At 35.9% G+C, this 22,150-nt stretch overlaps 1 protein-coding gene across 1 annotated transcript in view; it reads left to right on the forward strand.

The window, feature by feature from the left end:
* tnfsf10l (TNF superfamily member 10, like) overlaps positions 1 to 22,150 on the forward strand; it is a 106,207-nt gene that overhangs the window by 81,623 nt on the left and 2,434 nt on the right. The window contains exons 3-6 of the mRNA XM_059354195.1: positions 15,798 to 15,834; positions 15,924 to 16,028; positions 20,288 to 20,451; positions 21,350 to 21,460. Coding sequence (XP_059210178.1) covers positions 15,798 to 15,834; positions 15,924 to 16,028; positions 20,288 to 20,451; positions 21,350 to 21,460 — 417 coding nt within the window. The remainder of the gene's footprint in view (positions 1 to 15,797; positions 15,835 to 15,923; positions 16,029 to 20,287; positions 20,452 to 21,349; positions 21,461 to 22,150) is intronic.

The following is a 22,150-nucleotide window of genomic DNA, read 5'->3' on the forward strand; positions in this document are numbered from 1 at the left end:
TAGAAATTGGAGTAAAAGGAATTGATATAGACAACACTTTTCTGGGTGGCCACAAGGGTCACAAATATGTTGATGACAATGCCTGCTTTTACCGCCATTTTCTGCAATAAATAGTGTATTTTTGGTTATCTTTTAAAGAAAACATACGTTTCAATCCCAAATGAAAGCTTTTTTCCATCATTTCAAATGGAATATCTTTGGGGTTTTGGGCTGCATCACGTTGGGTTCTGGGAATTGGCATTTTTTAACGTTGTATAGACTCAATAAGGGATTAAACAGGAGTCTAAATCAACATTAGTTGAGCTATAATGATACTGAAATAAAGTCTTTCCTCAATTCGACTCAACAAACTTTATCAGTGCAGGCGTGTGCATGAAGAATTACATGTGGTCAAATTTTCCATGGGGCTTACCCTGTCAAGCATCAATTACTGGTGTAGCCCGAGGGGGGGAATTTAGATTGGAAAGAGATTGTGCAAAAGAAAAAACAAAAGACAGATTGTTGACTTAGAGGTGCTTAGTTTAAATTAAAAACAAATATGCAAGAAACCCTTCAAAACACCCAACTGTAAAGTTTTTAATTTGTGGCGTTATCGGTCTGGAGCTGGTGCCAGTTTCCCTCTTTTATTTTTTAACAGAGTTCAAACAGGAAAAAACTTTGTGTACATTCCTTTTTCTCAAGATCTACATACCAATCTGACTTTAAACAAAGTCTGAGTTACTTATTAATCATCAACACAGCTTTATAAGGAGCAACATTAGACCCACAAACACGCTGGTATTTTGCCTCCATCTTTGGTACTCATGTACTCAACAGCAAGGTTATAATAGTTTTTCATTAGTTTTAATTTCGTTGTGATTTTTTGTTTTCAAATTAAGTTAGTTTTAATGAGTTTGTAGAGTGAGTTTGCTAGTTTTAATTAGTTTTTATTTTTGAAGAATGCTTAGTTTTGGTTTAGTCATTATTCGTTTCAGTGTTAGTTTTAGTTTTTTTGTAATGGGGTTTTTGTTGGGTGCGAGATTAAAAAAAGTCACAATAAATGTTTCCTTTATTTCCTTTGTCTGATCCATCTCAGCCCCAATAAGTTTATTAAGTCATAAAACCAAATAGATTAAATAGATTTCATATCAACCAAAAAGGTTTACGTATGAAAAAAGTTGACAAAGACGAAAACGAAGGACATTTTCACTATAATTTTAGTTAGATTTGTAATCACATAGTACAGTTTCAGTTAGTTATCGTTTTTTTAAAAACTCTAATTTTCATTTTTATTTCAGTTAACGAAAATGTTTTTTCAATTCTAGTTTTCGTTAATTCGTTAGTTTTCGTTAACTATAATAACCTTGCTCAACCGATGGTTTTTCTGCACGATGCTTTCCAAAAATCACATTTACATGCACACCAACAGTGGACAACACACACACAGTAGTGAGGAATGAGTAGCCTCTTAGACCAGATTAGGGTTGATAAGAGTTTGTCGCCGTAGCTCAAAGAACTACACACTCAAACACACACACACACGCTGCCAGTCCAAGCCTGTCGGGGTCGAGCAGCATATTAAAGTATTGGGTTGCAGCTACTGCTAATCTGCAGAAGAAACGCTCCTTCATGTGCATACTTGTCCCTCTTTTCCTCTCTCAATCCTCTCTTTCAGTCCTCCTCCTCTTTTTTTCCATACTTGTCCACTCTGACTCTCTCTCTCTGTGTTTCCCCAACTTTTTTTTTTTATCCTCATTCCTCTTCTTCTCTTGTTTCCCATAATTGTCCATCATCTTTCGCTCTCTCGTTTTTCTCTTTTTTCCCACCAACTTCTGATTTTTGGCACCGCAGTCTCTGCATGCATAGACTCTTGACATTTTCATCATGTGCAAATGTCAAAAGAGTTCTGGAAGATATTTTAAAGTTTGAACGAGGAAGGCAAAATAATAAGAAAAGTTTCTCTTCATCCGTCAACAACGTTTGATGTATGATCCTTTGACTGTTTCCAATGTTTAAATCATTTACAGCACGTTGTTCCTTCTTGTTTTCATTCTCCGTCAGTACTTGCACCTGTGAATGGAAATGTTTGTTTGTTTTGAGGTAATTCTTATGATGGGAGCAAAGTAGGAAGTTGGGTAATGTAGTACAAAGAGCGAGAAAGTCCGCAAAGTGAGGCGGTCAGGGTGTATCAGTCGAAAAATACAGAAATTTGACCCAGGAGTGTTCAAACAGCCTGTCCTCCTGTCAAAACTACAATAAAGATTGTGTGTACAGGCACCGAAAAACAAGCTATATTTACGAATTTCACCTTCCGCTGTTTTGCGTCCACCGCCATCTTTCTGACGTAACAGTGACTGACAGCCAATCGTTTGAAAGGGCGGATTCCCACGTTCAGTAGGAGGCTGGGGTGGTGGACGGGTCAAGCAAGCAACAAACTTTCACACGGGAGATAGGGATTCGCGTCCTGTGTTAAACAAAAGTTAACTATTTTTGACTTAAGCTACGTTGTTTACGTAAGTTACGTAAATTGCGGAAGTCACGTGACCCTTGTAACTACCTCATTTCCGGCATTTATGTACATTTATTTACTGTTTAAACTGTCTTTTATAATGCCTTACCAGAAGTTTTTTGCCCTAAACCTAAGGTCAGTGTTTGTACAACATAAATCCACAGAAACTCAGCTTTTTTTACAACCGTGGGCCGTACGTGTGTGTTATTTTTAAAACGGGCCGTTGTACCGCGAGCCCGTGAACCGCGGTACGTTAATGTGTGCCGTGAAACGCGAGCCGCGATAAGTTAAAATGTGCCGTGAAACGCGAGCCGCGATACGTTAAAATGTGCCGTAATTTGTGGTACTGACACACGACCTATTCTGCCGTTTATGTTAGAGAACTGGTTGGTTCAAACCTAGCATTAACTTTGTTATCATAAGTTATAATGCAAGTTAACTTGAACATATGTCACTTATGTAACTACACTGTAAAAATGTCCTGTTGTTTTTACAGAAAAAAACTGGCAGCTGTGGTTACCACAATATTTCCGTAAAAAATACAGTACATATGTCAACATCTTTACAGAACAACTTGTAAATTTTACATCCTAAAATTGTAGTAATTTAAAAAAATATATACATTTTAAAGTTGTCCGTTGATGCTAATTTAACAGGCTGATGCTGCTTTTATACTAATTATTAATGCAAAATGTACATGCAGATTTTGCTTATTGTGCATTGAATACCGGTTAATTAACATTCAGTTATTATTTATTGTACACTGAATACCAGTGAAATTTACAAGTTGTTCTGTAAAGTTGTTTACATTTGTACTGTATTTTTTGCAGAATTATTCTGGTAACAGAATAGATTAGGTTATCAGATTTTTTTAACAGTGTACTTTATCTAGTTACGTTCAGAAGTAGTTCTTTTAACCAGCATAACCAAATCATTATGTTGCCTAAACCTACCTAAAGTTTCATTTCATAACTTTAACCACATGGCTGTTTCACAGCATTAAATATAACTGCCATATTTCGTAAGATGTCGGTCAAACAGTGGTGTGAGGATAGTAAGACACTCTTGAGTTGCATTGTGGGAGGTGTAGTATGAGGTGTTTTGGAGCTTGGCCCATGAGAACTTATAGTGAGTTCACAATAAATGGTTTTAGCCTTGATTTTTTCCGTCTCTACTAGTTTCTGATGATGATGACATCATAGACAAAAGCCCCAGATCAAAGGCAAATTGGCGCCCGTCCTGCAAGCAACAAACATGTTGTATGGATTTTCAAAGACGTTATCTGCCAAGAGATACAAAGCATGTTAAATACATCATGGCAGCTGTGAAATTTGTTCTTAACAGCATTGACAGCAGAGAAGACCTAAAGCGTAAGATATGGATGTGGAAGGGAAATATCAGGGATCAGTGAGAGGGCTCGGAAAATTTGCAGCAAAACATCAGCAGGCAGAACAGACTCCCCAGCCGCTCTCTCCTCCATACTTTTTCTTTTTCTTCCATACTTTTTCGTTGTAAATCAGCGCACAGACACAGGTAACGTGATCAGGGGTCTCAAACTCAAATTACCTGGGGGCCGCTGGAGGCAGTATCAAAATAAAATAATATAATAATATATATAATAATAATATAAATAAATAAAAGACACAAAATTACTAAAAAAAAGGCACAAAATTACCAAAAAAGACACATTACTTAAAAAAAGACACAAAATTACCAAAAAAGACACAAAATTACTTAAAAAAAGATACAAAATGACCTAAAAACACACAAAATTACTTAAAAAGATGCCAAAATGACCCAAAAAATACACAGAATTACCAAAAAAGACACAAAATGATTTTAAAAAAGACACAAAATGACCAAAAAAGACACAAAATGACAGAAAAAACTAAATTACTTAAAAAGACACAAAATTACCAAAAAAGACACAGAATTACCAAAAAAGACATAAAATTATTTTAAAAGACACAAAATTACCCAAAAAAGACATAAAATGACAAAAAAAAATACACAAAATTACTAAAAAGACAAAATTATTTAAAAAAAGACCTGAATTACCAAAAAAAGACACAAAATGACCAAAAAAAGACACAAAATGACAGAAAAAACTAAATTACTTAAAAAGACACAAAATTACCAAAAAAGTAATTAAAGGGACCTTCCACACACAACACGGTAAAGTGCCATTCATATAAAACTCACATTAAACTTTCATATCAAGGTGAGGGCCACAAAATATCATCACGAGGGCTGCAATTGGTCCGCGGGCTGCAAGTTTGAGACCGGTGCTTTAAAGACTTTCAACTTTATCAAAGTGTAGTATGAATTTGAGAGTGCAAACACCTGCTGTGACATCAGTATTTTAGAGAGAAGACATAAAGTAGATCAGAGTGGAAAAGAGCCCAAAAAAAGGATTCCCTACTAGATTTACTCATACAATCTTGTCTCTTCCCTTGTACAGTAATCTTCCTCTTTGTTTCCATTATCCGTCTTCTTTTTTTAGCTTTTGGCCAGACAATGTATGACATGAGGAGATCAGACTATTTCTGTCTCTCTGTCTGTTGTTTTAAACAGGGTGAAAGAGGAGAGTTCGGGGTTTTATTTGTTGTTGCTGTTATTGCAGCTGGAAAAGTTTTTTAGACTTGTGGTATTGCAGACACACAGCGCTCTGGTGTGGGTCTGGTCTACACACACACACACACACACACACACACACACACACACAGGAGGTCACGCTGGCAGTGACCTTCAACTTTAAGGCTTGTCACATCAGAGCCCACACGCTGATATACTGAAAACATAAGTGTCCCACTTAAACGAGGGCATAAGTGTTGTCTTTCACAATAAAACTGCTGTTAAAGACTATCACTAAGACCCTCGTTAAGAGCAAAGCTCAAAAACACATAAACATGACTTACTTACTGGTGGCAGAAAGCAGAGTGGGAAAATTTTTCTCCACACATGAGCACATAGTGATAAACCCCTGAAGTCAGATGCATTTCACTTCTGAATGGTTTTTTTATGGTTAGAGAGTTGAGACTGGTTGCATCAGGGTTCCTTGCAACATTTTATTTTTTTCTCTGAATATATACAGCGTGGGTCTCAAACTCGCGGGCCAATTGTGGCCCTCGTGATGATATTTTGTGGCCCCCACCTTAGTATGAAAGTTTAATGTGAGTTTTATATGAATGTCTCTTTACCGTGTTGTGTGTGGAAGGTCCCTTTATTGCTCCAGCTAGAGCTTTGTTTCACTTGTTTCTATGACGACATGAACAAAAAGAAAGGCAGCTTTTGTGTCTTTTTTTGTAATTTTGTCTTTTTCTAATAATTTTGTGTCTTTTTTTTAATTTTGTGTATTTTTTTGGTCATTTTGTCTCTTTTTTGTCATTTTGTGTTTTTTTAAAGTAATTTTGTGTCCTTTTTTGTAATTTTGTGTCTTTTTTGGGGGGGGGGGGGGGTTGTCTTTTTTAATAATTCTGTGTATTTTTTGGTAATTTTGTGTCTTTTTTTGGTAATTTTGTCTTTCTTATAATTTTGTGTCTTTTTTAGTAATTGTGTGTCTTTTTTTGGTAATTTTCTGTCATTTTTTGGCCATTTTGTGTTTTTTTTTTTTTTTTTGTTAAATCTTTTTATTTCAAAGGACATTCAAACACATTTTCTTTGACTTTTGTTTGTATAGTTTACAAGTCCTTTTCGATTATTTCCCCATTTTGTGTTTTTTAAGTAATGTTTTTTCAGACCTTTTGTGTCTTTTTTTTTTGTAATTTTGTGTCTTTTTTTGGTCATTTTGTGTCTTTTGTGAACTTCAGCGGACTTTAACAGACTTTGTAACCGTCCTGAAACAAAGTCAGAGAATTCAATAAGTGGGTGTGTTGATGACGTTTCTATCATGCAACTGATGTGAAGAAAACAAACATACAAGGGTGAAGAAGAAGTGTCATGTACACAAAGACGCCAACAAAAACATCTAACTGAAGGGACAACAAGGTTCAGAAACCTCTGTCAGTTGGGGCCGATGCCAAAATTGTCAAAGAAATTCCAAGAATGGCTAGAAACTCAGATGTTTATGATTAGAAAGCGGCTACGTGAGCGTCATGTCCTGCCTCTTGCACGCTCCACGCTCTTCCCAGTAGCAGAGGTCCAGATTCTCCGGATTAGAAAACAGCTGTAAGGCCAAAGCAAGTTGCAAAAGCCTCAAAGTGATGTTATCAGAGGTCATCTCGCTGCCCCACAGGCATGCATGCCATGCGGTCCTGCTTATGGCCTTTTCGGGCTTTCTCTCTGATCTCTCTTAAATTGGAAAAGAAGTCCTTAAAGGGACAGTTCACCCTAAAAAAAGTACCTATTGTTGGAGATATCAGCTGGAGTTCAAAGCACTAAAAATGTCTTGGAAAAACTCCACTGCAACATTTCTTTCCAGAAATCTTGAAAATCCATAAATCATGGGTCTCACCCTTGATATGAAAGTTTAACGTGAGTTTTATATGAATGGCACTTTACCATGTTGTGTGTGGAAGGTCCCTTTAATTAATTTTTTGGGGAAATTTTGTGTCTTTTTTTGGTAATTTTGTGTCTTTTTAAAATAATTTTGTGTCTTTTTTAATAAGTTTGTGTGTTTTTTTGGTTATTCTGTGTCTTTTTTTGGTAATTTTGTGTCTTTTTTTGGTAATTTTGTGTCTTTTTTTGGTAATTTTGTGTCTTTTTTAATAAGTTTGTATGTTTTTTGGTTATTCTGTGTCTTTTTTGGTAATTTTGTGTCTTTTTTTGGCAATTTTGTGTCCTTTTTGTTATTCTGTGTCATTTTCGGTAATTTTGTTTCTTCTTTAAGCAATTTAGTGTTTTTTCAGTCATTTTGTGTCTTTTTTTGTAATTTTGTGTCTTTTTTGGTCATTTTGTTTCTTAAAGTAATTTTGTGTTTTTTCAGTCATTTTGTGTCTTTTTTTGTAATTTTGTGTCTTTTTTGGTCATTTTGTTTCTTAAAGTAATTTTGTGTTTTTTTCAGTCATTTTGTGTCTTTTTTGTAATTTTGTGTCTTTTTTGGTCATTTTGTGTCTTTTTTAAGTAATTTTGTTTTTTTCTGTCATTTTGTGTATTTTTTTTAGTAATTTTGTGTCTTTTTTAAGTAATATAGGGTTTTTTTCTGTCGTTTTGTGTCTCTTTTTTTTTAGTATTTTTGTGTCTTTTTTTGGTAATTTTGATACTGCCTCCAGCGGCTGCCATGTAATTTGAGTTTGAGACCCCTTATCTTTACATATAAAGCTCTTCAAGAAGAAAAGTTGAGACGACATGCAAAACATTTAACATGAGAAGACAGTAATTTTGAGGATATCCAACAACAGAGCCATAAACTTATACGGCTCCCAGGCTACACCATAAAAAACACCTGCGCATAAAAATCCAGCGTAAACAGGACAGGGAAGGATGGAACATGAAAAGGTGTCGAAGAGATGGTCTTAAACTGAAGGGACGCCACTTAGAAGAAGAAAAATAGCAGCAGCCTTGACTTGTCTGTGCAGCCTTCATTCATTCCAGCTCATTAACAGGAAGCTATTTAAGTGGTGCAAGACTCAAATAACTGTCTCGACCTCTGACACACCGTAACTCTTTCCAGGTTTCAGACAGCAGCACTTTAACTGTAGTGGGACTTGTCTTGTGTTCACTCTGATTTCCACATCGTCTGTTTTTTACTGCCTGGCCATTGTTAAGCAGCCTGCTGGGTCATCTTTTCATTGATGCATCAATCATTAGATTTCTCCAAAACACAGTGACAAAGTCTGAAATATTTTTATTTAGCAATATTTCAAGTCAAGGATAGCTTTCATTATAGTGAAGACATCAAAACTTTGAGTGTCCTTTAACATTTGGAAACAATACAATGGATGTAAAGCTGCATTTCCACTAAATCAGCTGTTGAGTCTTGGGAGAAAAAGGTTTTAGGGGATGCTGAAAAAGAACAAACTGGACAGAAATTAAAGGCGACATCACGCTGTGGTGACCAATCATGTCGCCAACGATAAGTCCACAAGATGATGATTTGTGTTCTTCTTGGGTTGCTTGGTTTATTCAGCTTCAAATTCTGAGTCTGGCTGCAAGATGGCAATACCAAGAAGCTTCTTCGATTTGTGTCCATTGGGGGTGCACCTATTGCAATTTTCTGGCCGATCACCAATTTTTAAAAAGCCTGACCTGCCGATTCCGATTTTGGCCAATACCGATTTTTTTATAACTCACAGCATACACCTTCAATGTTTGAATCTTATTTTATTAAAAAACAATAACACAGCAGTAGTTTTCTTTACCAAATAAAGGAAATCACAATGTCTGAGGTAGTTAATAAACTATTGAACTTAAAATAACAATTTACTAACAAAAGAACTGCAATCATAAATAAAGTGTCCTGAGGTTTTGGTTTCGTTACTAGTAGAAGTACGCGTACGTGCAGACGCACTTTCAGACCTTTGCGGATCTACATAAGATCGGTTTGACGTAAAAGAATTGGCCGGTCAAAATGAAGGAAATCGACCTGCCAATCATGTGTGGCTAGCTGTATTAATTTCTCCCTCACTGTTGTTCAACACTTGTACTTGTAGGATATGATGGTCGACCTTTGTGGTGTTTGTGACGCACTTCCTCCACTGTGATTGGACAGTTTGGTATAAAAGTGACAGTGACGAGGGTTGAACATTTTTCAACTCTTTGTGACCAAATAAACACCAAATGTGCAGCGATTGGTGCATGGCGCTAGCCTGGCTAACGGCAGACTAATCACAAATGAGATCTAGTCTGGTTACCAGCCATTCATTTCTCCGTAGAGGAGGCGTGGTTTACGATCCTACAGAGCCGTTTATTCGGCGCTAAGAATGTCTATCAAAAGCGTCTGTAAGTAGCTCTTAGCCAATCATATCAGTTATACCAGGTGACATATGTAGAGTGACAGAAATTGATGTTTACATAGCCAGACTAGCCCATCTCTACTTTGAGACTAAAATGCTCAATTCTGATTCTGCAACGTTTTTCTGCAGCATGTTCTGGCTCTGGCTGCTCCGTAGTTTCAGCTCACAGTCTACCGGGTGTGTTGGTGTGTGTGTGTGTGTGTGTCTGTGTGTGTGTGTCTGTGAGAGAGTGTTGCTTGCTGCTTTGCTTCTCCTAAAACATCCTTTTTGGTGGTGAAACAGGAGTGTAAAGTCAAACGTTGTTCTTCTTCTAAAAAAAAACCTTGGCTCGAAACTATCTAGAACACTGTCTACAGCTAGATCCAAAGAGAGTTTCGCGTCTGCTGCAGCCATGTTGGATCTGTAAGAAAACTACAAAACTACAAGCTTCCGTCTGTCCAATAGTACGCGTCACCATCTTGCCGTCCCTCCCCGTTCTGTGATTGGATCCATAAAAAAAGGGCTAAGAATCATCCGTCGTTGCCAGACTGGCTGCAGGTTCAAAATTAAATCGAGCACGCAAGGCAGTATGGGTATACCCAGGCTATCATGGCGCTTGTTGCACAATGTAAATATGCAGCGTTTCAGGCATCTAGTTGGCTCAGTGTGAAAAGCATGAAAATGTAAAAAAAAATCTAAAAAAATCTAAAAAAAAAAAAAAAAACCTAATTTATATGCATACTTAAAAAGTAATCTAAAATAATATAACGTTGAGTATAACTTTGTTTTTTATGCTACAAATAAACCCATTTCCTGAAAAATGGCATCAGATTACGAAAAGCTCATTATGTTGACACTGATTTGATTTAGTGCATGCTGTTGTCATTAGCAAACTGCAGCAGCAGGCTGAAGGCCTATTATCTGGGATTATCCCATGATGTTCGCCATAATTGACCCTTCATTCAAGGGCAGAATAATGACTTCAAGCTGGAACCATCCAACAGGGTAAGAAACTATCTCACTGGAACCACCTGTAGAGCCACAGCTTATTTGTTTCTGGTGTTTTTGGATATCAGGACCCATTTTCCATCCCTTCAGAGAAGGCTGTTTGTTTCCATTTGTTACTGATCAGCATGAAAACAGCCCATCTGTCACCATTAAAAAATGAAGACTTAATTAGGTGCAGCTAGAGTTTCTGTTTTATCTGTTGAGCCAAGTTGAGTGTTTGCTCCATGATAGTGTCCTCCAAACATTCTTCTTTTAACTCTATGGAGTCTTGGACTATTTTGTCCATTTTTGAAAACCTTTTCATGTCTTTTTTGTGTCTTTTTTGGTCATTTTGTGTCTGTTGTGTCTTATTATAGTTAATTTGTGCCTTTTTGTGTCCTTTTTTTGGTCATTTTGTGTCTGTTGTTGTGTCTTTTTTTAGTTATTTTGTGTCTGTTTTTGTTTATTTTTTTAGTTATTTTGTGTCTTTTTTGGTAATTTTGTGTCTTTTTTTGGTAATTTTGTGTCTTTTTTCTAGTCATTTTGTGTCTTATGTGTCTCTTTTGGCCATTTTTTGTCTTTTTCTAGTCACGTTGTGTCTTTTTTTTTTAATTTGTGTCTTTTTTGGTAATTTTGTGTCTTTTTTTCTAGTCATTTTCTAGTGATTTTTTGTCTTTTGTGGACTCCAGAGGGTTAACTCGTCTTCTCTAATTCAGTGTCTTTGCCATTAATTAAAGGCAGCTTTTTCCACCATTTACCATTAATACCCGACTATGTACAATGTGTTCTGAATACAAACCAGATGCAAACAGTGAATAAGCAAACAGTGTAAATGGACTATAACTCTGCATGACAGCGTTGCTCACCTTGAAGCATCCAGCTGGTCAGAAGTCTCTCAGGATGCCATAGAAAGCTTCCACTGCTGTGTGGATCATAAATTATACATGAAGCCTCTACAGCTGATTTCACTCTTTAGCCATCCAATCGTTTCCCATGTGAGCGTTTAAGCGTTAAAGACAGCAGACATGTTGAACTTGTACATTGGAACCACGCTGTGCTGGAGTCAGACTTGACAGAGGCCTGAAAGCACACAGTGGGTGCAAGCATCTGAAAAATACCCCCTCAAGTTTTTTTTTTTGTTCGACTACAGCCACATGGAGGGCAGAAAATCTGTTGGCAATTTTCTCTTGTTCTTTAAGTGTGTGTGGGTGTGTGTGTGTGGGTAATTTTCTGCTTTCAGGACATGAGGAACGTGAGGCAGAGACAGGCAGAACACGCCTCCCGAAACAAACGAGAACAGCCCGTCTGTTGCTTTACTGTACTGGCTTCCCCTCAGAGTATATAGGGTGTACACCAGACGGGGGGCCACATGCACACTCGCATTCATGCACACACACCTGCACACACACGCCAAACCCCAGAGCGATCATGTCTAATTTGCAGGTCGGGTTGAGTGTTTGATGCAAGAGAAACAGGCCCGCAGCCAGGAATAACAGCACAACTAGAGCTGGATGACCATTTTATGTCTTCTGTGTCTCTTTTGGTCATTTTTGTCTTTTTTTCTAGTCATTTTGTTTCTTTTTTGGTCATTTTCTGTCTGTTGTGTCTTTTTTTAGTTATTTTGTGTTCTTTTTTAGTAATTTTGTGTCTTTTTTGGTAATTTTGTGTCTTTTTTGGTCATTTTTTTGTCTTTTTTGTGTCTTTTTTTAGTAATTTTGTGTCTTTTTGTGTCTTTTTTGGTCATTTTGTGTCTGTTGTGTCTTTTTTGTTATTTTGTGTCTTTTTTTAGTTATTTTGAGTCTTTTTTTGGTCATTTTGTCTCTTTTTTTGGTCATTTTGTGTCTCTAGAACTAGAACAGCCCGCTGTGTTGCTTTACTGTACTGGCTTCCCCTCAGAGTATATAGGGTGTACACGAGACGGGGGGCCACATGCCACATGCATTCATGCACACACACTTGCACACACACGCCAAACCCCAGAGCGATCATGTCCAATTTGCAGGTCGGGTTGAGTGTTTGATGCAAGAGAAACAGGCCCGCAGCCAGGAATAACAGCACAACTAGAGCTGGATGACCATTAAAAACACAGGTGAAATTAATCATTTTCAGGACTTTGTGGCGTTTCAGCAAATTAATCGGGGAGATTTATACCACAGTGGGGTTTCCAATGCCTTGCTTAAGGGACTTTAGATAGACCACATGACTAGTAACAGGTGATTAAACCTGTGACCTTTTGCTTTAATGGCGAACAGACATGGAGGAATATAAAACAGAGACAGATTGCACAAAACAGCGTAGAGAAGGAGGGATATTAGGCTCGACAGTAACAGTTACCAGGCTGACATTTTGAGAAACTGTCAACTATTTCTTGGCCTTTGGTTGCCCTAAGTGGTACTTTTTCATATTTAAAAAAGGGCAGCATACAGCGAAACATGCACCCCGAAGTGAAATACATTTTTTGTATTTGTTGAATTAGTGAGACTTAACCCTTTGAAGCCCACTATCCCACCACTGAAACATGTTTTCTTTAAAAGATCGCCAAAAACACAACGTTTATCATAGAAAGAAACTGTAAAAAAAAAGATGTATTATCGTCAGATTTGTACTTTCCCACAGTCCTTAAACGTCTCATGTGTTACGTAAGTTTCCATTAGAAAAAGCAAGCAAAAAGAAGCTTAAAATTGTGATATTTCTGTAGCTTTTTTTGGTAATTTTGTGACTTTTTTTGGTAATTTTGTGTTTTTTTAATAATTGTGTGTCTTTTTTAATAATGTGTCTTTTTTTGGTCATTTTTTGTATTTTTTGGTCATTTTTGGTCTTTTTAAAGTAATTTAGTGTTTTTTCAGTCATTTTGTGTCTTATTTTGGTCATTTTGTGTCTTTTTTAGTAATTTGTGAATCAAGGAATAGTACAAAACTTTTAAACTGTTGAAAACACACATTTTCATGTAAAATAATGGAGAAATTCCATATTGTCACAAGGACACAATAACCCTAAAAATAAAGGGATTATTCAGTCAAAATTACAGTTTTTGCTGATATTTACATTCAAATTTACAGTAAAAAACCCTCTCACTGTATTTTTTACAGTGAAGTTCTGGTAACCACAGCTGCCAGTAGTTCACCGCAAATTATACAGATTTTTTTTGACAGTGTATATAGTATCAATATATAGATATATATTTATCTTCAATAGCCCTAAGTAGCTCTTGTAAATAAGACAGAGGAAGTAAAAACCAAAGCATGTAGAGAGTCGGTGTATGAATAAAGTGACAAACATTTAATGATGGGGTTAAAATGAAAGAATGAGAAAAAGAAACAGGTTTTTGGAACAGACAATGATTTAAAAGGGGTGACTGAAGCTTGATTTACAAAGTGAGAAAGACAAAAACAAGAAGCAACAGCCCACAAAATGTGTGTGTGTGAGAGAGAGAGAGAATTATTGAGTGTGTGTGAGTGAGAAAATGCATCTGTGTGGGTGTGTATCTATATTTCCACGGCTTGGCTGCGTTTCCATCTGGGGAAGATGAAACAGAGTGAGGGATGAAACAAAACAGAGACAGGACGGAGAGGAGAGGAGAAGAAAAGAGGAAAAGTTCAGAGTTAATAAGTGTGGTGATGGAAGGAGACAGGAGAGGAAGAAGATGTGTCCTGTCTTCTGACTTCAAGGCGATCTTAATTATAACCTTATTTATGGGTCACATGGGCACATTCAGGCTGGAAGACACAGTTTGTAACGAGAACAAGAAAAAACGAATTCATTTCCATATAACGGCTTTAACGTTTAATGAGTGTAACATGCATACTTTTTCTCTTTGAGTCTATTATTTGCTTTTAAAATAATTATCACTTTATTCCAGAAAACCTATTTAATTTAAATACATTCTCAGGCAATAAAAATCCTTTTATATTTTGGCATCTCAAAACCGAAAAGGCCAAGCAACCCTATCATCCTTGCAAATTTCCAGACAAAGAATAAATAAATAAATAAATATATATATATATATATATATATATATATATATATATATATATATATATATATATATATATATATATATATATATATAATTATTATATTGTGTGTGACAATAACTTAAAAATAAAAAAACCTTGGCATGATTTTTTTGGTTGAAACCTTAAAAGAAAACAATAAAAATTGTATTTTAATAACAATAAATTAAAAATAGCAACAATAAATTCAAAATAAAATAACTTGGAATGATTCTCTGGTTGAAACCTTAAAATAAAACTATAAAAATGTTTTTTTTATAACAATAAATTCTAAATAAATTAGCTTTGTATGATTTTTTGGTTGAACCCTTAAAAGAAAACTATAAAATTTGTATTTTAATAATAATAAATTACAGATGAAATAGCTTTGTATGATTTTTTGGTTGAACCCTTAAAAGAAAACTATAAAATTTGTATTTTAATAACAATAAATTCAAAATAAATTAGCTTGGTATGGTTCTTTAGTTGAAACCTTAAAATAAAACATTTTTTTTACTAAGATTTTATCCCAATCCCAATCATTTTGAAGCTATTAACATAACTTTAGGAAATTGTATCCAGCCATTTTGAATACTCCCAGATGTCACAAGCATTAACATGGGACTTTTATTATGAAATGTGGTAATAACTGGAAAACAGAATATTGCACCATCAAGAGAACCCCGGCTAACCTCCACTGCTGAGTAAAAGACTCAGTAGATCTCTAATTGATAAATATAGATTTAATAATATTCTGAGCATTATTAAATCCGACTTGCAGAGGAAATACAGCACAGACTAGAATCCAATAAGCATTTTATTTATACTTTTACAGTATGCCTGAAAACTTCCCTTTATATTGACTTGACAATATATGTCTGTTTGAGTGCTTTAGGACACGAACACAGCTCACAAGTGAAAATCCATGTAAATTACAAAAATCAAAAGTAAGAGAAAGTTAAGATAAGAATCCAGAGATGCTCTTGCATGAGGCCCAATGTGCCCAAAAGTATAATATTGATTCATGGATACACAGGCCATCCAGTGGGTCCATTCTGCATAATGAGTACTTTTACTTTTGATACTTTAAGTACATTTTCTGATACTTTTGTACTTTTACTTCAGTAAGTTTTGAATGCAGGACTTTTTACTTGTAGTGGAGTCATTTCACAGTGTGATATAATACTTCTTTCACCACTGATTACAACCATTTCAGTCTGTGCGCGCACACACACACACACACACACACACACACACACACACAAACACATACTCACAAGTGGGCTATTGGCTACCACTGCAAAGAAAGTATTTGCAAGTTAATAAGTAACTTTATTCGTGTAAAAGTTGACAAGTGGTGAAACGAATATCTTGTCAACATTTCTCAACCGTCACATAAGTCATAAATGTCAACTGATTTTTTTTTGCTGACCTGCATGTTTTCACTCTGTCTTTCAGGTGACAGAGAGCATCATCTCCAAACAAACCTTCATAGGTGAGTATCACACACACACACACACACACACACACACACAATGCAACAAATGTAATTTCTGATATGCTGTGATTCCCTCTCTCCCTCAGAGAGGAGAACCATGCCTCGCTCCTTCAACAACAACACGGGGTCAAAGTTCATGACCCCACAGAGGCCATCTGCCCACTTGACCCTCAGAGACACCGGCTCTCAAGGTGAGATGTTTTACGTGTCAGCGCTTCAGCTGTGATTATTACTCTGGCTCCAGGGTTTCAGGAAGAGTGAAAGGGAAACTGAAGCTATTCATGTCAAGGTTAGAGGGTTATTATTCTGGGTTTACGACCACTGGAATACAGCCTTTCTACTGTGTGCAAAGCAGTATAAACAATAGAGAACAAAGAGACTAAAAGAGTTTTTATTCCTTGCATATGTCTGTTTGACCCTTAATAGGACACTCATTGAAACACTTGCAAATTCCAGATTTCAACCCTAGAGAATATTGGAGGAAGTTACATATTACCAGAATGCGTAAAAAAACATACGGACCCAGGGGAGGGGGGTGATATTTTGAGAAAAAAGTTAAAAAGTGGTGAATATATGAGGGGAAACAAAGGCTGACACATGGTTTAAAAGTTTGGACACAATTTAATTTAACACAGGAAACATATTTTATTCCAAATATAATATTGGATTATTAATATTGATGCATTTATATCAGCGGAATTGTTCTGTTGTCAAGATCAACACATGGTGTCCCCCAAGGCTCGGTGCTTGATCCCCTCCTATTCATCCTAAATTTGCAACTTTTTTCTTGTAGATTTGCCACTTTAATCTAGTAAACCTGCAACTTTATTTCTTGTACAATTGCCACTTTAATCTAGTAAATTTGCAATTTTTTTCTCGAGATATTACCTCCCCACCCCCGGGTTTGTATTTTTATTTTTATTCATATTTGGCCCTAAAATGCCGTCATAGTCAAGTTCTCCTCGTACAAGTCATTGAAGAATAACTCTGTTAGTACGACTGTTTCTTGCTGATTTTTTTTCTATATTTCTCATTTTGACATTGGAAGTCAAGGCCAATAAAGTTAATATTATTATATTATTATCATACTGATTGGTCAAATGTCATGGTGTCAGAAATTATAGTTATAATTTTTTTTTTTTTTTTTTACGAGAAAAAGAGAAAGTCAGACTCAAACAGTGTTGCATTAATGCATATATTTCAGTCTGGAATGTAAGTCACAAAATATTCTTTAAATTGCATTAATCATATTTTCCTCTATGCACGTATCCATTTATCTTCCTTTAATAAACCTTGAATGAATTGCCTAAAGCGTTTAAACCTTTAATATGAGGGCAGACTGAGGAGCATAAGCACCATAAGGACACGAACATCCTGAAACCACTTCAGTTGTTTTATCTATTTAAGTTGCTTATGCTTATGCACATTCCAACCGAAACTCTAATATAAAGTGTTTAGTTGTACATTAAAGGATTCAGATTCTTTGGGCCACATGCATAAACTATGTGAATGCACACAAACCATGTGTCGGCCGCTTTCCCACACATAAGCTGGTGTTTCTGAAGGAAGAATGTGTGCATCTCTGCAGAGTTCACACCAGGCAAATACACATTTAAGCTGAGTATAAGTTGACATTATTTTTAGGTCATTTGCCAGTTTAACTGATTGTGTTAATGTTTTTGCAGCCTACGGAGTGTGCTGTAAAAAGGTAGAGCTTGACAAGAATGGGATTTTTGAGAGTGATACCAACTTTAGAGAAGAAAAATGACCAATTACTAATGTTGCAGCCAATATAGTGATTTTTTTTTTTGCTGTAGCTGAGTATTGACTGATTTTTCACCAATATGACTCTGCATAGGCGCTCAGCAGGGTACTGTATTAAGAATTATTTTATTTTATTTTATTTTTTATTTTTTTATACATAAAACATATTTTATTCCAAATATAATATTGGATTATTAATATTGATGCATTTATATCAGCCAATTGTACTGTTGTCAAGATAGGGTAAATTTTACTATTCATTATACTTTCATGTGGTTTAATTTTTAAAAATGCATCACTATTTTAAATTGTTCATGTTTCTTTATGTTACATACTCAAGTAAGGAACAAGAACCTCAAAATTGTACATATGTAGCACATGAATTTATACATTTATATGTATTTAGTTACATTCCACCACTGACTACAATGTGTTACATTGTCAACTCATTCCTAAAATCAAGACTCAGACAATAAACATCATAACATAAAACTAAAGAAATAGCTAAATGAACATCAGTACTATATGTGAAGTAGGGAAAAATTAGATTTTATGGGATTTATGGGCAATAAAACACATAAAAACATAGTTAGGTGATAATTCATACGATAGACGGTTACATTTATATAACTTAAATTACAATGTTGTCAATTCCTTAATCATTTCTACGGTCAGGTGAGGGCAGACTGAGGAGAACTTGTTGTTTTATCCATTAAAGTAATTTATGCTGCACATTCCACCTAAATCCTAAACATTAAGTCTCAGCTGTACATTTATAAGCGTTCAGAAAGGAATTTTGTCCGACCGACTGCTCCTCTAATAGATATCACTTCCTGCTTGCCAAAAAAGCTTTCATGAAGGTACATCAACATACACCAGATATCTCTTAGGACAGTAAGAGTGATGGTGGAATTTAAACGTGGAATATTGAAATGTGTTCTTCATGTGTGTGTGCATTAACCCTTTATCAGGCGAAGAACTATATTTGGTAACTTCAGTGGATATCAAAATGGGGTCGAGAAAAAAGTTGCAAATTTACTAGATTAAAGTGGCAAATCTACAAGAAAAAAGTTGCAGATTTACGAGATTTAAAGTGGCAAATCTGCGCGAAAAAAGTCGCAGATTTAAGAGATTTAAAGTGGCAAATCTACAAGAAAAAAAGTTGCAGATTTAAGAGATTTATAGTGGCAAATCTGCGCGAAAAAAGTCGCAGATTTATGAGATTTAAAGTGGTGAATCTGCGAGAAAAAAAGCTGCTTTTTTCCCACCTTTTTCTCTTAAATCTGTGACTTTTTTCACGCAGATTTGCCACTTTAAATCTCTTAAATCTGCAACTTTTCTTCTTGTAGATCTGCCACTTTAATCTAATAAATTGGCAACTTTTTTCTGGAAATATTTTTATTTTGGAGGTTCTTCGCCTGATAAAGGGTTAAGCAGACCTTTGTATCGTTTCATCTGAGAGTGCCGTGCAAACTGAAGGGTGTTGACAATCTGGCAAAGGCTGACTGATATGTTACTTCCATTGAGTTGACAAAGGGCAAGGATGATGGTGTGTGTGTGTGTGTGTGTGTGTGTGTGTGTGTGTGTGTGTGTGTGTGTGTGTGTGTGTGTGTGTGTGTGGAAGGAAGACAGGGTGAGGTTCACACATTCAGCCTGGATTTCTCATAAGGAAGTAGCAAGAGACTGGTTTGACCCTTGATGTTTTTTGTTGTTCGAGAGAGTGTAAACCAAGCCAAAAGCATTAGCGCGCGCACACACATACACACACATACACACACACACACATACAAACACATACACACACACATTCCTGTACTTTTATCTTTATGAGGATCCTTCACTGATATACAGTACTACATTAGCCCCTTTCCTTAACCTTATCAATTCTAAATGCCTCACCACAATTCTTACACTTAACCTAACTTTTACCTTAAACCAAGTCTTAACCCTCAAACAATCCTTTAAAGAAGTGAGGACCGGCCGAAATGTCCTCACTTTGCAAAAATGTCCTCACTGTGTTGGTTAAAAACGTGTTCCGGTCCTCACTATGTTGGAAGTACAAGAACACACACACACACACACACATACTTGTACATCTGTCTTTGTGAGGGCCCCTTACCCTAACCCTTACCTAACCTTCACCATCACAACTTAATGCCCAACCCTAACCATAACATAAACCTAATTGTAACTTTAACCCTAAAATAAAGTCTGAAATCTCAAAAAAGCCTTGAAAGAAGTGAGGACCGGGTGAAATGTCCTCACTCTGTTGGTTAAAAATGTGTTCCGGTCCTCACTATGTTGGAAGTACAAGAACACACACACACACACACACACACACACACACAAACGCACACACACACAAACACAAACACAAACACACATACAAACACACACACAAACGCACACACACGCACACACACACACACACACGTCTCTGCAGGACTTCCATCCTGTAGGTGTCTCAATGTTGATTGTGCACAATCCTACACAATATGCCAACATGCCGTCATCCAGCAGGAGACAGGAAGTGATGCGTGCATCCTCAGGAAAAGATGAATACGAAGGAAAAGCTGGAGACTTTGCTGACTAAGAAGCAGCCGGCAGACGAGCTGGCGGCTACAGAACTACTCATCCTTCCTAATTCTGCTTTAAAATTAAATGTTCTCTCCTTCTCGGCCAACAGGGTTCCCTTCGTACCCGATCCCCACGCCGGGTCTCCACCAGTCCTGCCGTCACGTGGTCCGCACGTGGGCCAATCAGAGCTTCGGGGCTCACCTGCACAACATGACGCTGTCCAATGGGAAGCTGCGAGTGCCCCAGGATGGGCGGTACTACCTGTACTCACAGGTGATCATACTAAATGCACTAAAGTCTCTAAAAGTTGTTGTTTTTTTCTTTTATGCAACTTTGGTGCAAACTTGTTTCCTTTTCCACAAAGGAAGAAGCTCATTTTTATAATAAAAAATCATATTGTTTATTATAGAAACTACTATTTTAGTTGCCCAAAAATTTAGTTTAGTTTTTTTTTTTTGACATTACTGTTGAAGTGATGTATTTGCATTTTAACAAGACTGCATGTAAAGAAAAAGTGGACCTCCAGCGCTTTGATTAATGCAACACTGCTACTACTTGTTTGACATTTGCAATTCAGCTTAAATGATGAATAAGAACAAGAAAAATGTTTCAAATGTTTTTATATTTTATCCTGCAAATTGAATGCACGTCGTAGGATGTACCAATCCAAATTACATCTGAAAATAGTCTTTATTTCCATTATTAATTGTCCCAGTCAGTTCTTTTCAGGTAAGGGTTAAATAATAAATAATAATAAAAATGAATAAATATTCAGAAAATAACGTAATAAATATAATTAAATAATAATTATATTTTAATTGTATTTAAATTAAATTAAATAATACAATAAAGTGATACAATTGCATTAAATTATATTACTTATAAAATAATAAAATAAAATCTTATTGAATTTATAATGATATCACATAGAGAAAAGCTGGTAGTCTTCACACATCAGAAGAAGTTCAAATTTGTTTTCAGAGTATTAGATTAATCAAAGTTTGGGATTTTCAAGCAACTAAATGAATCCAATATCCGTTGTTGTATTGATCCAAAGTGCCTGTTAGCATCTTAGATTCCTGCCTTAATAGTATAAGTGGAACAATCCTCATATTTTGCTTTATTTTGACCATCTTCCCTCCTCTGCTCCTCTGCTCTCTCCATCCTGCAGGTGTATTTCCGTTATCCGTCTCCAGCAGCCAGTGACGCCGACCAGCGCAGCGTCAGCCACCAGCTGGTTCAGTGTGTCTACAAGAAGACCTCCTACCCCAGCCCCATACAGGTACACTGTCTGGTTACACCTGAAGTCACTGAAAAAAAAAATATTATTTCAATCATCTATATAAATTCTACAAAGAAATACAAATTCAGTGCTTTTACTTTGAAATAGCAGATTTTCATGTAGTGCATTACTTAGTGATTGTTTGTTATTACGTGTCCTCAGTTTTGTATGTAAATTGAATCATTCGTTCCAAGTAATATTCACTAAACAAGTTCATTAGCTTAATTAGTTGATATTTCCAAGTAAAATGTAATTGAGGGACATCAGTGAATCTGTAATTTACTTGTGTATTTTCATTAAAAAAAATAAGTGGTTCTATTAATCCTTAGAAGTCTAAGCATTCACATTACTTAACCCTTTGGAGTTTGGGGCTATTTTGTCGGTGTTGGGCTCCTTTTCACTCTGCCTGTATAAACCACTTAAAAATCCTGACGATGACGTGTTGGTATCATTGTTTTCAGCACAACCTCACCTATATGACCTGATTATTTTTTTCATTTTCAATACTGGATCAACATTTTGAACACAAAAAAACACACAAAAACACACACAAAATTCCAAAAAACACACAAAAATGACCAAAAACACACTCAAAACACACCAAAAACACACACAAATTACAAAAACACACAAAAATTACCAAAAACACATAAAAAACACAAAGAAATTACAAAAAACACAGATAGAATC

Source organism: Centropristis striata, chromosome 17, assembly GCF_030273125.1.
Source record: "Centropristis striata isolate RG_2023a ecotype Rhode Island chromosome 17, C.striata_1.0, whole genome shotgun sequence".
NCBI lineage: Eukaryota > Metazoa > Chordata > Actinopteri > Perciformes > Serranidae > Centropristis > Centropristis striata.